The sequence below is a fragment of the Zalophus californianus genome, chromosome 5 (assembly GCF_009762305.2).
Source record: "Zalophus californianus isolate mZalCal1 chromosome 5, mZalCal1.pri.v2, whole genome shotgun sequence".
Lineage (NCBI taxonomy): Eukaryota > Metazoa > Chordata > Mammalia > Carnivora > Otariidae > Zalophus > Zalophus californianus.
The window spans coordinates 44,910,959-44,933,849 of record NC_045599.1 but is presented as its reverse complement, the minus strand read 5'-3'; the positions used below and the strand labels follow the sequence as shown (position 1 = coordinate 44,933,849).

The 22,891-nt window shown below is 39.5% G+C and overlaps 1 protein-coding gene across 4 annotated transcripts in view; it reads left to right on the top strand.

Annotated features, from left to right (window-relative positions):
* The window catches only part of PDE4D (phosphodiesterase 4D), a 1,508,086-nt gene that overhangs the window by 527,420 nt on the left and 957,775 nt on the right, over window positions 1-22,891 (top strand). For all 4 annotated transcript variants that reach the window (XM_027605099.2, XM_027605113.1, XM_027605114.2 and 1 more), the window contains exon 4: window positions 10,745-10,974. In XM_027605099.2, the coding sequence (XP_027460900.1) occupies window positions 10,745-10,974 (230 nt within the window). The remainder of the gene's footprint in view (window positions 1-10,744; window positions 10,975-22,891) is intronic.

Below are 22,891 nucleotides of genomic sequence, written 5' to 3'. Positions count from 1 at the left end.
TTGGACAAGGTAGTGTTCCCTCATCTATGGGGCCGTGCCCAACATTGCATTTATCTTAGATACTTGGGCTACAGTCCTGGGAGTGTATCACGCTGTACTGGACTGAGGAAATGCTTTTTTCAGTATAACCCCGGCCGCTGAGTCACAAAATCAATTTGCTTCCATATGGAAGGGACAACAGTGGACTTTTCAAGTGCCTTTCCAAAGCTATCGGCATGGTCCCACAATATTTCATGGGATGGTAGCCTGAGATCTGTCCTTGTTCTCCGTCACCACGTTAGTAAAATGCATCCATTACACGGATTATGATATCATGTTAAGATGTGAAGACTTGCCCCTGCTGTAGGACATTCTGCAGATTTTGCTGGAACATCTTCAAGGGGAGGATGAGTGGTGAACCCACAGAAAATGTAAGGCCCAGGAACTGCTGTAAAGTTTTTGGGAACTGTATTGTTGGATAAGTCACGCATTGTCCCGCAAGCTGTGATTAACAAGATATGAGCCTATCCTACTCCTAAGAACCTGAAAAAGGTACAAGATTTTGTATGGATTTGGGGGTTTTGGAGGACTTTTATTTCCCACCTGGCATAGTACTTCTGTTCCTTAGACTGCCTGGTAAAAAAACGGCACCTACGAGACTGGGGATCAGAACACCAAGCTGCCTTTGAGAAGACAAAAGCACTAATGAAGCAGCTTAAAGCTCTGGGCATCTCCCAAGCAAGCAGGGCTACCATTTGAATTTGATATGTCTGTGACTCCAGAAGGTATGGGTTGGGCACTATGGCAGAGATAATAGGAGGAAAGAGTGTCCCTAGGATTTTGGCCCCAGCTCTGAAGGGACCAGAAACCAGATGTACCTCCATAGAGCAACAGCTCCTAGGAGCATACACAGTACTCTTCCAGGTTGAGCTTCTTATGAAGGAACAGCCTATCACAGTAAGAACTCCCCTTCTTCTCATGGGGTGGGTGGAGAATATGTCTCACCCTTCGCAAATTGCAACAGAGGAACACCCAGTTGGCTAGCCCACTGTCTCTAGAAATATGGGTGCTACTAGGCCTGGTGGAGTGGGCAGATCGTCCAAATGCCTCCACCCCTATCCTTACGGTGGCCTATGAAGAGGGAGTGGGGGAAATTCCTGCTAATGCCTGGCATACAGATAGACAGCCCACCCACAAGGACTGCAGTCACTCTTCAGCCCAACACTGACACCATCTGGATGGAAACAGGAACGAGTCCAGCAGCCAGTGGGCTAAAGGAATAGCAGTTTGGCTGGTTATCACTCATGATCCCTGGCCATTAACCCTCTGCACAAACAGTGGGGCTGTCATAAAGGAATTAACCCTATGGCATGGACAATGGGAAGCACAGAAGTAGGTGATCATAAACAAGCCCTTGTAGGGTCAGGTAAGGTGGAAGACATTTGGGCTCTTCTACAGGAGTCTGAGGTAGTCTTCCCCGTCCTTACCTTTATGGCTCAAGGAAATGACAACCCCTGGCAATCAGGAAACTGATGCCCTAGCTCAGAGTACAAACTTTAGCCCCTGACCCTTTAGTAGATACAACAGATTGGGTCAGAGAAAGGGCAGCCACTGTAGCACCTGGTGGGATTGCCCATTGCCAAGGATGTCAGATTACCTTTGAAATCTAGCAACTTGGTTAATGCAGTGACAGCACGTCCTGTATGTTCTAAATAATGCCTAAGGCAACTGCCAAAGGAGTCTGGAGCCATCCATAGAAGTTCCCATTCAGTGAGGGACTGGCAAATTGATTATACCGGCCCCTTCCTCCAAGTGAAGGTTCTAAATATGCCTTGGTTTGTGTGGACACTGTGTTTAGCCTAACCCACGCTCTCCCCCATTGCTGTGCAAACCAGGCTGCCACTAATAGGGGATTAGAGAAACTCAGTGGATACCCTCACCAAATAGGTAGTGATCAGGAGTCACATTTCCAAGGTCATGACATGGAATATGATACTGAATGAAGGCTCAACCCCCAAGTAGCAGAGTCAGTAGAAAGGAATAATGGAATACTAAAGCAGAAATTAAATTACTAACAGGTAAAACCACTTTGGCTGGGTGGATTAAAGTACTGTCTCAGGCTTTAAAACATATGAATGATCAGCCACTGTGGCCTATTGCCTCATCTTCCTGACTGGGGACTCTTATGGAGACACCTAAGGCTGTAAATACTGTGGGAGACAGCCACTGCCCTGACTCACCAAGGATCAACATGCTATGCTGCTGAGGGCACCAAGCCCCATCACACCTGGGACAGGTGTATTCTATTGGAATTTGTAATGGGATGTCCTACCAGGATGGGTGAGTTACTTTGCATCTTTGGGTGAGGAGGAGCTACGTAAACTCAACTGGGACCCCATTGTCCTGCTGCAAGGTGAACCTCTTGAGACACACTATACTTGGAATGGAACACACACCATTTAAAGACAGAAAAAGATGGAAATCCTGGGTTGGTACATCCTGCTGCTAGTCTGTCTCTTCTCATCTGACAGCGCTGCCTTCTCCTGGCATGGTAAACACAACCACGTCAAACTCTTGAAGCTGCAGCCACGTTGACACCTAATGATCAGGGCACAGGTGTAATTCTTATACAAGGTGGATATTTTCCCATACAGTTTCCTACTAAAGATCTGTCTTTTCAACCCTGGACTTGTACCATTCTTCCGGTGTCAGGTCACAAGATGGGCACTTTGATGGAGATAGCTTTCTACAACAGGCCCACTTGTGTGCTCGGCAAAGGAATCAATGCAACTTTTGGTAAGTGGGCACCTGCCACTCTCTAGCTTGTCGGGATTGCCCTAGTGGGTATCACCACTCCAGAGAGGGGATCGGAGGGCCTTAAAGCAGTATATTAAGGAATAACGACCTCGTGCTCTTACTCTTAATTCTTCTGCTACTACTAATATTGATCCAGAAACCTGGGCTGTGGCACACACTATCAATAACTGGCCTGCACAGGTAGCCCAACAAACTGTTGACCAGAAGGGTCCTAAAAATACCACCATCAAAGCCATGGATGGCTAGGGGCACTTGGGTGGTGAAGTTAGTTAGGTGGCTGACCCTTGGTTTTGGTTGAGGTCATGATCTCAGCTTTGTGGGATTGAGCCCCCTGTTGGGCACAGCACTCAGTGTGGAGGCTGCTTAAGTCTCTCTCTCCTTATCCCTTTGCCCCTCCCCCACCTCTGTCTCAAATAAAAAAAAAAATAAATCTTGGAAAAAAAAAAAAAAACCAAAAGCCATGGATGACTATGCTCAAATTTGGGATGGGTTCATTTGGCTCGCCCTGGGTTGTGAACATTTTGAGCACTCAGGCACCCCTTTGTTGGGAAGCGAAATATCACTCTAAATGGAATGAACCCAGTTATACCAGGGATATGGGTTGGATATTACCAAAGCTGCATGGTCACTCTGTCACATGAAAGGATAGTGACTGCTTTAGCACTAACTGGTTTGGCACTGACTGGTCATGCCATCTGGATATTTTTGGATAGCCCTCAATGGGACCCAGTGGTTGTATGGCACAATCTATGTGGCTTCCACCTTAGTGGTTGGGCTTCTGCACCCTGGGTTTTCTTTGGCCACAGGGGAGAATCCGCTCCACGGTAACAAAAATTACCAGCCTCTGTTTCCTCCAGGCACATTCTGTTTTCCACCAGTATGATCATTTAGCTGCCATCTTTGTTCCCTCCACTGGCCTGCAAAATGTTATAGGACACATAGAAGCCTTTGTTAAATTCCCCCAACAAGCTTTAAGTGATGGTTGGCAAAGCCTGTTTTTAATGAACACTGAACTCTCTCTAATGAGCAAAGCTGTCCTCTGAAATAGAATGGACATTATTACTGCCTCAGGAGGAGGTACCTGTGCCATTATCCAAACAAAGTATGTGTGTATATCTGATGAGTCGGCTAATGTGTCATCTTTATTAAATCACACGAGGGCACAAGTGAATGCCCTGTGATTGGACCCCCATTCTGCGGGACTTAATAAATCAGTGGTTAGGAGCACGGGACCCTGGGCAGAAAAACTTACTTATTTTGGGAACCATTATCTTGATGTGGGTCTTCTCTGTCACGCGCCTATATTGCTGCTTTGGTACGTGCCTCCAATGTACCCCGCAGCCCTCACATAAGCCGCCTCCTTGATAGGGGAACCCCTTGCTGACTGCTCCGGGTCCACCGTAGAAGGTGGGCTGTGGGCGGTTGTAAGAGCCGCCGCAGGGGTGCAGTGTCCGCGGAGATCACGGAGAGGTCATGACCTCTGGCCGACCCCCAGCTGGATCGGGCACTCAGAGGCCCCGAGGCCGCGCCCAGTCCTTGGAGTGTCCCTTCCGCGCACCATTTCCGCAGCGGGAGCTTGTTTCCGGGGCGCAGCCTCGAGGGAGCCATGTGCTGTGGAGGCTTCGGGGTGTCTGAGCGCAGGGGAGGAGGCGTCCGCGTCAACTCCAGACCACGGCGGCTGGTGCGGCGATCCCCGCGGCTGGTGGTGCCCAGGACCCGCCTGGTGTGTAAGTTCCCTGGCTGCGTCCGGGCTGCCCCCTGCCCACCTGGGGGCCCTGCCTGCCCCGCCTGTCTCCTTCTGCCCGCCATGTGCGCGTGCCAGGTTCAGAGTCACCCAGGAGGCTCCCGAGGTTTCGAACCAGCAGTGTGTCAGACGAGAAGAGAGACGCTAGGAGGATAGTATCCTAGAGCATTGCTTAGATGGGAGAGACAGTCGCGGATCCAGGTGTGGGACTAAACGGACCTGACTGGACAAGCAGACAGAATCATAGATCTCAGTTGGCCTCAGAAAATCCGGCTTTTCTACATTGGCCATGTCACTTTTACCAGCAGCCCCTTTCTCTCACAAAAGTGTCACCCTGCCTCAGTACTCCCAAAGGGCCCTAAGTTCTTGGTTACAGCTCTCATTCTACTGGCTATTATCTACTTATCTTTGTCCCCACATGACTATAAACACTTAAGGGGAAAGGAAGTGCCTCGTTCACCTGTATTTCCAGCACCCTACACAGTCCTGGAAGTTAGTAGATACTTAATCAGTTCTTAATTGAGGAATTAACTGGGAAAGAATGATGTCATGATTAAGATAACTTGAACTCACCGAGACTTGATTATATGTAATATAGCACTAGCTATAATAAGCAAACCCCAAATTTTAGTGGCTTCCCAGACTGAAAAATTATTTGTGGCTCATGTAGCCCAAATTAAATGTTTTTGATGTTCGAGGGGTTCTGCTCTGAAGAGTGATTTGGGAACCCTGACCCCTTCCATTTTTTGTCTCCACGATCTTCAGTGTAAAGCAGGGGGTTACAGAGGGTGAGAGGAAGGAAGGGTTGCATTTGCAGTTTTTATGGGCCAGGTGTGAAAGTGGCTTGTAATCCATTGCTTGTAATGTAACACCATTGATAATGTCTACAGCTACCTGCAACAGAGTCTGGAAATGTGATGTAGCTGTGTACCCAGAAACATTCTCCCCTACAATGTGCCTTCTACCACATTTTAAGATAATTTTTCTATAGAAAACGTCATTTATATATACATGTAAGAAACAAATATCAAAAACTATGAGATTATCAGCAACCATGGCAATTTATTTAACACAGTTACGTATATGTCCCTATTCTTAGGGCCTTGTAAACTGATTTGATACTTACTTTGGGATGGAAAAAAAAGAGAACAAAGAAATTAATTAAATAGCCTGCATAGAAGCTGAAGAAAACAGAAAGGAAAATAATAACAATGATAATGGTGACAACATATTTAATGCTCACTCATTCATCTTAAGTGTTATTATCGTGGAATTATTTTCTTTAGGTATGACTTTCAGAGACATATTTGTCCTAACAGTAAAAAGAATTATCTCAAAGTTATTTTTTTCGGTCAGCTATTCCAAACAAATGATTTAATTGCCAAAGAGAATTTCATTTTATTACAGGTTAACAGGTTTTCATTTAACTCATTCAAACATGTTAGTATTTTTTCTCTTTTGATGTTGTATATCTTAAAGCAGATTAAGTGGTATTTATGAGTCCCATTAATAACAAGATGAGTGTTGTTTCATTTTATTATTGAGACTCTCACTTGTACTTTTTAATCCCCAAGTAATACATTTTTATAGAGAATATAGGAACAAGTAATAAAAATATGAAAATCACCACCAATACCATCACTCAGAAAAAGACATTTTAGATAATTGGGATATATCCTTTCAGAATTTTTCTATGAATATAATATGTTGATTTTTCATTTTGGTTTGTTTTAGCAGACTTTTACAAAAATAAGATCATTTTGTAATCTGTTTTTCTTAGTCAATGTTATATCATAAACATAATCACATATCCTGCATTAACAACCTCATAGTATTTTATAATATGATAAATCAAAAGTTATTAAGCCAATCCCTCAATACAACAATTAGATTACTTCCAGTTATTGGTTATTATAAATAAGATGGGATGAACATCTTTGTACTTGGATCTTTGCCAGTGTTATTGGACTATGTCTAAAATGTCAAAACCATTAGTTCCCAAGTATTAGTATGCATAGGAATCATCCTGGGGACTTATTCCGACTTCCAAGCCCTAGTCAGAGAGATTCTGATTAGGCAGATCTGGAATAAGGCCTGGGAGTCTGAATTTTAGCAAGCACCATCTGTGATTATCATGCAGGGAGTTTGGGCATCACATTTTGAGAAATAATGGCTTAGAGATAATATAAATACTATCTTATCACTCCAACCTTTGCAAAAATGCCGTTTTCCAGCAATAAGATATATGTGTCCTAGTGGTCAGTTTTACATTTCTTTCCAAAATAAGGCCATTTGACCTCCTGCCTTCTACCAGATACAGTTGTTCTATTTATTTTTGAAATATTGATACACATTGATCTGGAATTTTTAAAGAGCCATTTGTCATACTGTTTTTTGAATGGAAATGTTAGGATATAGATATATGCTGTTTTGTCATTTTTATTGTCAAGATAAAAATACTACACTTTATGCACAAACAATGAATCATGGAACACTACATCAAAAACTAATGATGTAATGTATGGTGATTAACATAACAATAAAAAATTTAAAGATAAAAAATACTACACTTTTTTTTTAAAGATTTTATTTATTTGACAGAGAGAGACACAGCAAGAGCGGGAACACAAGCAGGGGGTGGGTGGGAGAGGGAGAAGCAGGCTTCCCACTGAGCAGGGAGCCCGATGCGGGGCTCGATCCCAGGGATGCGGGGCTCGATCCCAGGACCCCGCCGGGATCATGACCTGAGCCGAAGGCAGACGCTTAATGACTGAGCCACCCAGGCGCCCCTACACTTTATTTTTAATAGAGGTTGTTCTCTCAAAAGAGGTTACCTCTCGAGGTGGTTTTATCTCAAAAGAGAATGTCACAAACATTGAGTCTTTCATCAGATAGCCTGGGTGATATAAAGCATTTTTGCAGTAGCAATGCTACTGTCAGAGTGGGCAGCTCAGCACTTATAAAAATATATTAGCTTTCGCCAATTACATTCAGTGTTCAGCTCTGCTAGACTCATCCTTTGTTCTTTTCCATATTCATCCCGAAGAAGGGTATCTATACACTTCAGTCATTAACTGCTCTTGAGAAATGTATAAGGCAAATTATGACCTGTTAGCAATCCCAGAATGTGGGTTCATTTTGCACTTAACGTCCTTAGATGAAGACACAGAACTTCACAAACACATAGAGGCTCACTTTCTCAATCTAAAGGCCAAGAATGTTACATTTATTACCTTTTCTTTTTATTTTCTGTGCTTGCCTTCTCGCTACACATTGATTTTGCCATTGGCTATTATAAAATCAGAGTATTCAAAACTGAAAGTGGTCTTACGGTTCATTGTGTACAACCCCTCCATTTTATGTCTAAGGAAACTAAAGCCCGGAAAGGTTCAATGACCCCTTAACACCACAAAAATAATTATCCTAGAAACTCTTATCTCCTGATTTAATCAACAAGGATTATTATTAATTTTCAGTGTTTATGTAAGACTATCCTGATCTCAGTTCTGTTGTTGTTGTTATTTCAATGAAAATGTGAAGCTTATTAAGTTTTGGTCAATTAGTAATTGTTCTCCTCTAGTAATCTGCACCCTGCCTTACTCTACTTGGTAGAGGTAGTAAAACACAGTTGTTCTTAGCTCCACCTTTAACTAAAAGAGATTTGGTTTTGGATCTTGATCTGAAGGGTAATTGGCCATCCTAGTTTGGGTCTGGTGATTTCCCCAGACATGGAACTTGCAGTGCTAAGACCAGAAAGTCCCAGGCAAACCGGAAGGGTTACCCTGCCAACCACGTGGCTGTGTGATGCAGGCCTGATGTTTTATAGGTTTCTCTTTCTCTGTGTGTAAAATGGGAGAAGTAACAGCACCTAACTCAGAGGATTTCGGTAAAATTTGCGAGTTGGTATATGTAAAACAGCACCATTTAATAAGGACTCAACAAATATTAGTCATTATTATTATTAAAATTTTTCTCAGATTTGTTGAGATGTAACTGAAATAGAGCAGTATGTAAGTTTAAAGTGTAACAGCACTGTGATTTGACTTACAAACGTGAAATCATTACCACAATAAATTTAGTTAATATTCATCATTTCAAATAGATACTGCATGGAAAAAGAAAAAAAAAATTTCCTCATGATGAGAACTCTTAGGATTTATTCTCTTAACAACTTTCATATATATCATATGGCAGTGGTAACTGAAGTTATCATGTGGTACATTCTATCCCTAGTATGTATTTATCTTATAATGGGAAGTTTGTTCTTTTTGACCACTTTCATTCAGTTTCCCCTCCCTCCTGTACCCTACTTCTGGTAACCACAATTTGGATCTCTTTCTTCTGTGAGTTTTTTTTTTCTCTCTTAGGTACTACATATAAGTGAGATCATACAGAATTTGTTTTTCCTGACTTATATAACTTAGCATAATGCTCTCAAGGTCCATCCATGTTGTTGCAAATGTCAGGATTGGCTCCTTTTTTTTTTTTGGCTGCTATAAACACTGGGGTGCATGTACCCCTTCAGATCACTACATTTGTATCTTTGGGGTAAATACCCAGTAGTGCAATTGCTGGGTCATATGGTAGGATTGACTCCTTTTTGAAGCTGGTATTGTTAATGTTTTACAAATCAAGAAGATTCCTCAGAGCGCAGATTTTCAGAATCTGGATCTTCGTATCTAGGATTTGAAAGAAATGAACTTTGACTTTAGCTTAGACATCTTCTTTACCTTTTTGGTGCCCTTATTTTATTCTGTTTATCCGTAAAATTAGATAATAAAATGAAAGGCTGAATAGAGTACACCACTGCATATCCTTTTACATTTTTCAAGATATAAGCCAGAAAAAGACAAATTTTTTTTGTGGAATTGATATAGATGAATGAAGTATCAAAGGCAGCATAGTTCTGTGAAAATATAAAGGAAATTAACCTGGATTATAATAATAGTAGCTGCCCTTTTGTTGAGTACAAACTGTGCCAGATATTGGTGCTTTAAATACTTCATATCTCTGTTCCAGACAATAACCTTGAGAGGTAAAAATTATTATCCTAAATGTTCAAATGAAGAACCAACCTTACTTGTCCAAAAATAGTAGTATAATAAGGAGTACAATAGAAATTCTAAGCTAGGTATGGGCTCTCCAAAGTCAGTTTTTAAGTTATAATGGACAGGTTAATTTTGGGAAAAGTACTTTGCCTCCCTTGACTAGTTTCTTTACCTGTAAAGTTCAGAAGGAAGCAAAATTGTTATTTATGATTGTTTATCACATGCAGGTAATGAGCAATGCAGTTTATTATGTTTCTGATAAAGAAACAGAAAACTCAGGGAGATGAAGCAGCACTCTAAGAACACAGCTAAGTGGCAACACAAAGACTAAAACCCAGCATGTTACCTGGTAACATTTGGTGACTCTATCATTCTGAGGACATGGATATAATAAACATTGTTAGAATAGACTTTCCAACCCCTGGGAAATAATAATTGCTCATGTAACAGTATGTTGTTTCCAACTAACATCAAAATATTCAATTTTCTACTTTATTCTAGACTTGATTTGCCTTGCATGTGGATAATAAAGATCTAATTTGCAAAATTCAACCATGATTTTAACAGGATTCTACTGGGTGCTCAGCTTTCTTTTCATGTCCTTTTTTGTTAAATTCCCTTCGCAAAGTCTTACGATAAAAGTTTGCAAAGAATACTCATCCAAGTAACACAAACCATATGAAAATGTGTTACAAGTATGGTCCTAAGTATGGAGAAAAAGAATAGGACTCATTTTCTCCCTAGCTTTTCATAGGCATGTAGGTATAGATACATCATGTGTCAAGATATATGTGTGAATTTTCTGTAAGTCATTTTATAGAAGGCAGAAAAATATTTTGACTTGCCCTTGATTTTATAGAATTCATGCACAAAGCTCATAAATTCTAAAATTATTGGAGATGTCAGTTAACTGTAACAACTGAGCCACATCTAAATATACTGGTGAACAAATTTACTGTTTTAAAAATAAATCTAGATTTCAGTTATTCTAATCTTGTCACCAAATATTGTTCTGTTAGTGTTGTTGCTTCATAGTTAGCATTTTTCATGTATACTTTTCCCTTAATTTCTTTCTCCAAGAAGTATGGAGCTACCATGTATTGTTCAATGCTGGGACTTTCATTGAGAACTATACTTTCTTCAACTCTTGCCTTAGGCCTCTGAGGAAACACTGCATTCCAGTAACGAAGAGGAAGACCCTTTCCGAGGAATGGAACCCTATCTTGTACGGAGACTTTCTTGCCGCAATGTTCAGCTTCCCCCTCTTGCCTTCAGACAGTTGGAACAAGCAGACTTGAAAAGTGAATCAGAGAACATTCCAAGACCGACCAGCCTTCCCCTGAAGATTCTACCGCTGATTGCTATCACTTCTGCAGACTCCAGTGGGTGAGTGCCTTTGGGCGACGTTTTCCCATTTTGTATTTTGGATGGTGATTGTTATCTTTGGTCTTTTGAGATTTTGTGGCTCATTGCTTGATTTGAGGGGGCGGGAGGAATGGGGTTTCTAGAGCCAGAGAAGAGTGTATACCTATTCATCAAACACACTAAAGCCTTTGGGAATTTTGTATGACAGCTTGACCTGAACATTCTTGAAAAATGCTATCTCAAAAAACTGATTTCCCCTCCCTTTGGGATCAATACCATTACTGTTCATCTTGTGTAGAGGGCAGGATTCCCAGATATCAGGGGTGTCGGGGGTCACCAAGACCACCCCTAGTTTCCATGGTTTGCTAGATGAGCTTCCAGTACTCAGCAAATAGTCATATTCATGGCTGAAATTTCTTACAGCAAAAGAAGACAAAGCAAAATCAGAAAAGAAAAAGGCACATAGGGCAAAATCTAGAGGAAACCAGACAGAAGCTTCCAGAGTCTCCAGTCCCAGTGGAGTCAGACAGGATGCACTTAAGTCCTCTAGAAATGAGATGTGACAGCACATGTGAAATGTGTAGAAGCCTTCTGCCAGAGAAATTTATGAAAAACTCGGTGCTTATATGAGGAATCTAAAATAGTGAAACTCATAGACACAGTAGAAGGAGGCTTGCGGGAAGCTGGGGTAGGGGAAATGGAAAATTGCTATTCAATGGGTATATAGTTTCAGCTATGCAAAATGAATCAGCTCTAGAGATCTGCCATACAACATTATGCCTATGGAGAACAATACTGTTATGTGTGCTTAAAAATTTGTCACTAGGGTAGATCTCATGCTAAATGTTCTTAGCACAATAAAGAAAAAAAAGCCACAAAATAAAAAATAGACTCAGTGCCCAGAATTTTTACTGGGAGCTGGTCACTTAGGCACCCTCTAGCTAGTATGTGCCTAAATTTCAGATTCCCAGAAGGAAAGCAGTCATTCAGCACAAACCACATTTTTTGGCAGAATCAGTTTAGGCACAGTGAACCACTCTTACCATTCAGGGAATGGTGGGCACCCTCCTGAAATCCAAGTTTCTAGGGCCAACCTTTCAAACAAGCTTTTCTAAAGATAATAGTCACAGGCCTGATGTTAACTCTTTTCTGCACAGCAGATTTATCTTAGAATCATTATCGTGCTTTTTCTACATTTGAGTAAGAAGAGATTATATTTATAATTAAAATTAAACTAATTTAAGCCTGTGATACATTCAATTAACTTTGGTATCTCCAAAAAATTGGTGGCTAACCATGATTTCTTATTCAAACCTTATGTTATATCATCTGCTACTCAAAGAAAATGATGCAGTGTTATCTACTACATCTCTATGTAGTTGGCAATGTGCATAATTAAAAATCTCAGGTAAAAGCCAAACTGATTTAATGAAATTTGAATGTGTTGCTAAAAACAAATAGTCCCTACGTGCCAAAGAATTTAGAGGTTCAGAATTGTCTATATGGTAGCACTTCTGTTGGTTCAAAGTTTGTTTCCTTCTTAATAAGAATCTAAGAACCAAGTGTAAGCGGAATTGTGCTTACCATTTGTAAAATACTCAGGATTTTGGAGGAAAGAATTTGTCTTCGAGAGAAATAAAACCAGGGTAACTTGTCTGTACCTGAAGGCAGCCGGGAGATTCCATGGACAAGAGTGACCAACAAGAAACAAAGATTAGGAATGTATTAAAGGATAGTTATTACCTTCTGAAGCAAAAATCATTTGTGAATTGAGTATTTGAGAAATATAAAAATCAGATATATACTTTTCTGGACTACCTAAGCTTTGGAAGGGAAGCACAAGGTAAAGTAAGGGGTTACATTCTGTAGCCACTTCAGTTAACCAAAACCCCCAATTCCTTCACAGAAAGGGCTATTGGGGAATTGAGATTATTTTAGCTTGGTTGTCTCAGTACCCCATTGTTAAAGGTGAGTATGCCCCCAGGCCCCACTGTCAATCGACACTGAGACATTGGTAACTATAAATCTTTGACGGGAAAGGAGGCTTTTTATGTCCTTTGGATTTCTTTTCCTTACTTCCTTAACATCATTACTTTTTGCTCTTTCTTCTGGTGTATCAGTACACCAGACACTTGCTCTGTCTTATATTGCACGGTGAGTCTAAGAGGCTTATGCCACCCCTTTAGAAAGATACAGCCCTAGGAGTAACTAGTTTCTTGAGCATTATGGATGGCGTTGTTAGCTTCCTCATGAAGTGCCTGGGTCAAGAGATTGAGTTCAAGAGCGCTTTTTTAAATTAACTGTTCCACAATTCTACTTTGGGTTTTTTTGACCAGGCAATATGAATGTGTTCAAATGTATGCCATTTAACAACTTTTTTGAGTATGCTTGATGAGCTGTGATTTAGCTTGTATGAGCTGTGATTTAGCAACCTTTAGAAACTTTTAAGGATGATGAAACAGAATTGTAAGATCTGAGATGCTGAAAACCTTGAATGTATCTACCAGTTAGCTTTCCATATGGGGTATGGTCACTCAGGTTTCATAGCTATGTATTGACTTTCACTGAGGTAAGAGGGACATCTTTTTTTTGTTTTTTAATTATGTTATGTTAATCACCATACATTACATCATTAGTTTTTGATGTAGTGTTCCATGATTCATTGGTTGTGCATAACACCCAGTGCTCCATGCAGAACATGCCCTCTTTAATACCCATCACCAGGCTAACACATCCCCCTACCCCCCTCCCCTCTAGAACCCTCAATTTGTTTCTCAGAGTCCATAGTCTCTCATGGTTTGTCTCCCCCTCCGATTTCCCCCCTTCATTTTTCCCTTCCTATTATCTTCTTTTTTTTTTTTTTTCAACACATAATGTATTATTTGTTTCAGAGGTACAGGTCTGTGGTTCATCAGTCTTACAGAATTCACAGCGCTCACCATAGCACATACCCTCCGCAATGTCTATCACCCAGCCACCCCATCCCTCCCACCCCCCACCACTCCAGCAACCCTCAGTTTGTTTCCTGAGATTAAGAATTCCTCATATCAGGGGTGCCTGGGTGGCTTGGTCGTTAAGCGTCTGCCTTCGGCTCAGGTCATGATCCAAGGGTCCTGGGATCGCCTTCGGCTCAGGTCATGATCCAAGGGTCCTGGGATCGAGCCTGCATCGCGCTCCCTGCTCGGCGGGAAGCTTGCTTCTCCCTCTCCCACTCCCCCTGCTTGTGTTCCCTCTCTCGCTGTGTCTCTCTCTGTCAAATAAATAAATAAAATCTTAAAAAAAAATTCCTCGTATCAGTGAGATCATATGATACATGTCTTTCTCTGATTGACTTATTTCTCTTAGCATAATACAAGAGGGACATCTTTTAATGGGCTTGAGATGCTGTGAACTTGGTAAAGAAGTAATTTGGAATGTCATAGCTTTTCATATTTTCCTTAAATAGTTTCTCTCCACTTTTTAAAAACTTTTTTATTAAGGGACAATTTACAAGCAGTAACATATGCAAATCTTAAGTATACAATGTGATAAATTTTTATATATATTTATAGACCCATGTAGCAACCTCGCAGTTTCCTAACTCCTATCCCTGAAGATTAGTTTGGCCCCTTCTTGGATATCATATAAATGGGATGGTATGGTATGTGCTCTTTGTGTTTGGCTTCTATCAAAACATAAATTTTTTTTATGTTTATCCATGTTGGTGTATGTATCAGTAGTTCTTTTTTTATTGTGGTGCACTATTCCACTGTATGAATATACCATAATTTATTTTTCCATGCTCTCTTATCCATAGCCATTTGAGATTTTTCTTTTATGGAGCTATTATGAATAATGTTGCTGTGTACTTTTGTATATAAGTCTTTTTGTGGACATATGCAAATATTTCTCTTGGTTATGTTCTTAGTGGAATTTCTGAGTCATAGGTAAATATATGTTTATTTTTTGTTACCACCCAACAATTTTCCAAAGTGATGTACTATTTTACCCTTCCGGCAGCAATGTGTGGGAGTTCCATTTGCTCTGCATCCTCACTGACACTTGGTATTCTCAGTCTTTTTCATTTTATCCATTCTGGTGAATGTGTAGTGGTATCTTACTATGGTTTTAATTTATATTACCCCGATGAGTAGTGATATTGTTTACCTTCTAATATATTTATTGAAGATATGGGTATCTTATTTTATGCTATGCCCATTTAAAAAATTTATCCAATTTTTCTTTTACTTATTGGCTTCTGGGGGCTCCTTATATATTTTAGATATATATTCTAAGTCCTTTGTTAGATATATGCATTGTAAAATAAATATTTTCTCTTGAACATGGCTTCCGTTTTTACTTTCTGTTTGTGATGGTGGTAACATTAAGGACCTCTGAAATGTGTGCATGTGTGTGTCAGTGTGTGTGTGTGTGTGTGTGTGTGTGTGTGTGTGTGTAGGGAAAAGTATAACAGTGGGATGTCAAGGAAGTGAGGAGAAGCGAGATGACAGTGGAATAAGGGGGGAGGGAGGAGAATAAGCAAATGAAGGGAAAAAACAGTGAAAAGGAAAAGAGGTAAGTGTGTAAGCTGGAGAAGAAAATGGAAGGGGGAGATGAACACAGCTTGATAAAGGGAAAGCGGGTGACAAGAATGACACTTAACCTGCAGGGCAGTTTTATTTAAAGACGAGGACAGTTGTCCCTTGAATATTGAATGCTAGCAAATGGGACATCCAGGCATTAAGGGGGCAAAGAAATGTTGAGAATGAAATGACAGTATGTTTGTGGTGGCCCACAGCAGAGTAGTAAGTGGTTGAGATTGAATTTGTATCCTGCCTCACTACTTACTAGTGCTGTGGCCTTGGAAAAGTTACTTAACTATTCCAACTTTCTAATTTTTCAAGGGCAAAATAGGAATAATGGGAGTACTTACCTTACGGCTTTGTTGTGAGGATAAAATACTTAGTAAGTACTTATTATATAATAACATCACCTACTGCTACTGCTATGCTTTTTTGGGAAAATATCAGAACAGATCATGTTTGTTGTTTTGAATTTGTAGTTTCCAATAAGAAAACTGTAAGTCTATATTTTGCTCTTGATATTTGTCCACAGACATGTCGTGCTTTCAAGTACTGTTCAATTATGTTTGAGATGAGAGTGGAGGTCTTCTTTACTTCATTTTCCTTGCTTCATCTCTATAACAACTCTTGCTGACTTCTACGTATTTGTCTGGCCAGAATCCTCAAGAGGAATTAGGAGCTTTTGCTGGCTGCACCTCTGATCCTGGCTTACTTTCCCAGGTTGGTCCATGTGCCACCAGATGCTCTGAGGAGGTTTAGCTTTCCACACGTGTGGAGATTGCTCCCTGCACAGAGGTAGGAAGTTAAGGGAGCAGAGAGCTAGTAAGTAGAGGTAATGCTAAATCTCTCTAGCTGTGTTTCACTGCTGCATCAGCTATAATAATATGAAAGCCAAAGAGCAAGTTGTTCCCTTGTGACATGTTGACACACCTCTAGATGGATGTATATGTGGGGATAGGGGTGAGTGGGGAATATTAGAAACACTTTCTCATCACTTGTGTCCTATACCTGTCTGAAGAAGTACGCTGTGTGCATTTATATTACTATGTTCCAAAAAAAAAAAAAAGGAAGGAAGAAAGAAAGAGAAAGAAAAGAAAAGAAAAAGGGAGGGAAAGAAAAAGAAAATGAACAGAATTTAAAGGAAGAAATGGTCACTCTTGGAAAATAAAATAAACTCCCCAACATAGAGGGAAGAATTACATTAGTCAGATAAGGTTTCATTTTACAAGGATCTTCCAGAAATATTTCCAAGAGTTATGTGCTATGCACAGAGGAGCTATTTCAGATGCCAGTTAAACATTGATTTTCTGATGAACTACCCATCATCTAGTGTTCTTGAGTACACACAGTACATTAGAGAGAACATAAAAAATGTAATTTTGTATGTTTTGTTACTGAGTCAAAATCCAAACAAAGTAAAGTAAGAAAAACAGAAATTTAGTTAAAGCAGACATACCTGATCTTTGATATTTGGTCTTAAAAAGACATTAATAGGGTGCCTGGGTGGCTCAGTCGTTAAGCGCCTGCCAGGGTCATGGGATCAAGCCCCACATCCGCAGGAAGCCTGCTTCTCCCTCTCCCACTCCCCCTGCTTGTGTTCCCTCTCTCGCTATGTCTCTCTCTGTCAAATAAATAAATTAAAAAAAAAAAGCATTAACAGTGGGCATTCTGTATTTGGAATATTTTGGATCTAAGGGCTTATGAAGCCAAAGGGTTGTGTTTCACAGTGTACCCACAAGACTTGCACCTTCATATTGGATATGTGTACAATTTTTGAGAGATTTATCTGGTAAGTTCTTGTTGAAAGTTATGTGGAAGATCTATAGGCAAAACTTTCCAAATTGAAAATTGGGCACATATGATTGTGTTTGTGTTTATTCCTTAGAAATACAGTTTTCTTGAGCTGGATTTGGGGTTATAAGTAATGACTGCAAAGAAATTGGGAAGTAATGCTTCCAGCAATCTTGAAGATACTGTGAGAAAGAAATTGTATTCCTTTGTCTTTGACTTATTTAAATGCAATTTGTTGGCATAGTGTTTGTCAAAACTTCCCAGGATACCCATAAAGCATCACAAGCCTTTTGTTTCTAAACTGTTTAGTCTATTTAATTAAATCTAGTTTTATTTTTGCCTTGAAATTGGTGATTTTCAAGATTAAAATTAGACTTGTGGACTGATGGAACACTGTATCTTTAATATATAGTATCTTGAAGAACAACATCTTTTTTTCCAGAATCAGTAGCAATTCTTGGATCTAACCTAAAATAAACAGCTAAATAGCATTGGCTGTTTTTCCTCCTACATCATAGAACCTCTGAATGTTTTATGATATTTGTCATGCCTTAAATTTACAAAAGAATAAGATAATTATCAAACTCCAAATTTCCCTTTCAGACTACTATAGTGCCCTTTCTTTCATTCTTGTAATAATTTTGGGCATTCTAATTAAAGATACTGCAAATATACTGTTACTACACTACAGTATTTTACTCTATATCTGTATGTCAGTAAAGTAACATATACCAGGGGAGGGTTTACTGTTGTAGTCAGAGTTTCTATGTCACCAGGCTCTTGTGTTCTTAAAAACACTAAAGAGAGTGGTGACTTTGCATTTACCACCTCAGAGCATGTGGTCCCTGCTTCCAAACCTTTCTTATGCCAATTTTGTTTAATAGTATAGATTGGTTGGGAATCCCATATTTCCCAATAATGAGCCCAGTGAAGCATTTATTTTGCTATTAAAAGTTGATTGAAGACCACAATACTAGGGCCTGCGAAGTACAGAGCTGAATAAAGGCACTTTATTTTTGTCCAGGATTCATAATTTTCAGCTCCTCACATAGCTTGTTTTCCATAAACACTCCCCTGCTTGACTATTCTTATATAACCCAAAATTACTCATCACTGAAATGTTTAGGGAGAGTTTATAATTCTTTAAAAGTTATGTTCTCCTGACTTGCAGTATTGTGTTCATGAAGAAGAAAGTAGGCAAAAGCACCTTGAGTGGCTTTCATTTAATTATTATGCATGTATTGCATAATGTATATACTGATTCAAACTTAATACTGACTGCAGTATATTACTTTGAGAAATGCAGAACAAGAAAAATGTGTTCAGCTGAAATTTAGGAAAGGATGAAAATATAAAAATCCCCCCCATATGAGCACTAGAAAGGGCAAAGAGTTTTCACGAAAATAAAACTATAGAAAACAAACTATAGGAAAAATATGTGAGCTCCTGTATTTCTGATGTTGTTGTTGTTTGTTTTCTTTTAGGTGGTTTGGTTTTGCTGAAAATCCTGGCTAGTTGGTTAGAATTTTTTCTAACATTTTGGGACTTCGGTATCATTCATCATACTTATTTATCTCATTTGTTTAGAGTCTTCTATCCACTTGAAGGTAGATAGAGCCAGGCATTTTTTTTAAAGATTTTATTTATTTATTTGACAGAGAGAGACACAGCGAGAGAGGGAACACAAGCAGGGGGAGTGGGAGAGGGAGAAGCAGGCTTCCCGTGGAGCAGGGAGCCCGATGTGGGGCTTGATCCCAGGACCCTGGGATCATGACCTGAGTGGAAGGCAGACGCTTAACCCCTGAGCCACCCGGGCGCCCTGAGCCAGACATTTTCACAGCTATTCCAAATCTGTGGAATTCAATCAAAGTAACATGCCATTTTGTTAAGTTGTTTGATGTCATTTATGCAATCTATCTGGATAATGTATTGGGTTTAATGGATTAGCACCCTTTAAATTAAAGTTGGGGGCGCCTGGGTGGCTCAGTCGTTAAGCGTCTGCCTTCGGCTCAGGTCATGATCCCAGGGGCCTGGGATCGAGTCCCACATCAGGCTCCCTGCTCAGCGGGGAGCCTGCTTCTCCCTCTGCCTGTCTCTGTCTCTTCTGAATAAATAAATAAAATCTTTAAAATAAATAAATTAATTAATTAATTAAAGTTGGTAGCTTGGAATCTGGGATAGGTAAGACCTTTGTCTACATTTCCAGATGGATTCTGTCTCAAGGTATTCTGACTCTTTTTCCAGCATAATTCCTAAAAAAATTGCCATTAATGCTAAATGTCATAATAAACGTGTACACACAAACATACATACACATATCTAATATGATTTAATTCAAATTAACTATTTCTTAAAGCCTTATTTTCCCACACATTTTGCAGAATCGAGTTAAATTTTGTATATACAGAAGAATAACTATAAGTTATATTGATGAATATATTCATCTATACAGTCATGTATTAGTCAAGTATTTATGCATTCACTTATACATTTTTTCAGTAAATAGTTAGTGTCTCTTATTTGCTATATACCGAGCTATGAACTGGAGATGGAAGACTCAACAAGACCATTCTAGTCTCTTCCTTCCTGGAGTTTAGAACCAGTAGGGCATCAAACAAGAAAACAGGCAACTACAGCCCTGTTGGTTAGATATAAAGTACAAATATGACTGAGGACATGCAGAGTAATATGGGATATCATGGTGGGGTGGGGGCAAACTAATGCAGGCCTGTGAGCAACTGACACTTTAGCTGAGACCTAAAAGGAGATGGTACCCAGCAGGGAGAACAGTAGGGACACAGTCTGGGGACAAAAGGGAACAGTGTTTGCATTTGGATAACTAAAACTTTAGATCAGTGAGTCATATTGAAGGTACAGTTGATAATCATTACCATTAATTTTTCTTGTAACCAATATGTGAGTGTTTGGAATGTTCTCTAATAGTGCTGAGCATCCAAGGTATAAGCACCACCAAGGCAAATAGTTGTTTGATCCAAAATTGCAAAGTGGGGATGCAGTGTAAGAAACACAGGGAAAGGGAATTGAGGTATTTGCAAGAGAGTGAAAGAAGTAATGAATTGTGTGGTGGCTAAGCTGTATTATGGAAATGAGTGAATATAAGAAGGTACAGATTGAGAAAGAGTTCAGGGTCTTTAGAGGCCTCTATGATGGCAAACAGGTGAGATTAGAATGACTGAACAGGCTGAAAGGATAGGAAGTTACATTTGGAGGACATGTTTGAAGTTAAGATTTAAGTATTGGGGGTCATTTAAGATGTTATCAAGATGTGGGGGATGCTAAGGAAGAGAGTGTTGCAGTGGGCATGGCGTAGTTGAGGAACTGAGAGATTTAGTAATGAGGTGACTCTTCCACGTGGACACTGAGGTCAAACAGCAAGACTCACAATGTCAGGGTGCTAAAATTGTGGACCCTTTTCAAAAAATAGGACCCAGTGACCAGGGACACTAGCAGAAGTCATTGATGAAGCAGAGTTGATTGGCACTTCGCAAGAGAGTTGGGGAGTAACAATCAGTAAGTTAATGCAAATAACCAGGAGAGCGCAAAACTCATCTTAGGGAGAGGCACAGGGCACCAAGAACAAGAGCAGCCTCCCCTCTGGTTGCCCTGAAGGGAAGTGACATCCTCAGTGAAGAACCAAGTTTGAAGGACGGCAGTATGTGGGTTGCCTGTTCAGTAGTGAGGCTAAGGATGAATGGAAGTCTGTTTACCATGGAAAGAGAGTTCTAGAAAAATCGAAAAATCTGGGGAGAACAAGAGTGGGGTTTTGAACAAGGGAGAGAAATCATAGAGCAATGTGAGGATAGTGAACTGGAAGAGCACAGAGGAGAAGAATTTCTATCTCAGGTGTTTCTCTGAGGTGTGACTATTATAGCTGAATTCCAAAACGTTTTCAAGAATCGGCCCAAGTGTCCTTTGACAGACAGATTCAGGGAAGGGGAAGTGTACGATAGTTATGAAGTCTTTTAGAAAGGCCGTGGGGGTTGTTCTGCTCCAAATAAGCAGGTTCACAATGGCGTTCTCTGCTTCTCAGGACTTTCATCTTTTGGAAACAGCAGCAGCTTGTGGTGTTTGGGGAATTTTGCATCTTTCAAGTTATTCAGCTGTGTCCTAGATTTATTATAGGCTGTGGAATATGGTGAAGGATCTGATTTTTTTTAATGTGCATTATCTTTTCAGTCAGAGTATTATTCTATTTTAAACAATTGGTTTTTTTATATTTAACTCTATTTTGCCAGTTATAATAACAACTTAGGTATTTTGAATTAGCATTTGGGTTTTTCTTTTGAGAATTTCCTTTATTAGAAATGATCATTGTCTTAAACAATACTGCTTTCTTAAATATTCTTAAATACTATTTCTGGGATTCAAGCATTATTCCAGGTCACCGTGCTGCTAATTGTAGCAGTGAAATCTAGAGTGAAATTGAATTTGATGTGGACAAATACTATTTGTAGAAAACTTTCTTCAATAAATTGGACTACTAATGTGAAATGAAACACCAGAAAGACATGTGTCTATGTTTTTTCCCTTAACTTGGATATTACATATTATCTTCAGATTTCATCTTCTAGCAGACTGTGTTCATGCTGATATTCAGTTGCATGGTTAAGACCTGAAAAATCTTGATATGATGCCTCTGTAAACACAATTTTTATTTTTGTTCTTTCCTGTGACCTTGTGAAGGTCATTTTCTCTCTTTGTTTTTATCCTCACCATCTGGAATAGTGTTTGTGACTAAAATTTAGCAACTGTGGAATGTATCATACTTAGAAAATGCCTTAGCAAAGGGTATTATACTGCACAGAGACCCAAGCAGAGAGGGTTCCATTTGTCTTAAGAAGAAATATAAAAGTTAATTGATTTTCAGAGGATAACTATAACAAATAAAGACCAGAACCCACATTGTCTCATTTTGTTTTATAACTTCTGGTATGTTGTATTCGGTATCCACTGAAAAATCTGAAGTGAGGGCTAATGATTTTTGGTTTATTTAGTGTTTTTATAAAACTGCTTTGTAAGTGAAAGTCATTCTTTGCAGTTGGCAAAAACAGTGAATGGATGGTAATGAAAATTCACATTCATGGACCATTATCTCATCATTAAGATGATCATTATGATAACTGTATTGTACCATGGAAGTGCTTGGGGCCTTTTGGGAAGAAAAGCAAAATATATGAGTACATTTGTGTTAAAGTTACAGCACTGCAAAATAGATGCCTGCATGTGGCTAAGGATGGGAAAGTAATATGAAAGTAATTAAATTTTTTGCAACAACAGGATTGTGGTCATTTTTTCTCTCATCTTGATTTCTCTTACAAAATATGTTTATCTATTAAGTAAAACTACATTAAAAATTGCACTCATGATTGTTTGCAGTTTCATTCATCCAAATATTTATTGAGTCTTTAGTATATAATAGATACTATTTTAGGTGCTGAGAGTATATTTACGAATAGATAAAAATAAAACTCTTGGTATTTTGTTTCTCACATATAATTCAATAGGTATTTTTGGCAAATATGTGGAGGAGGGATACTGGGGCCTTTCAGGGATCTCTTGATCAT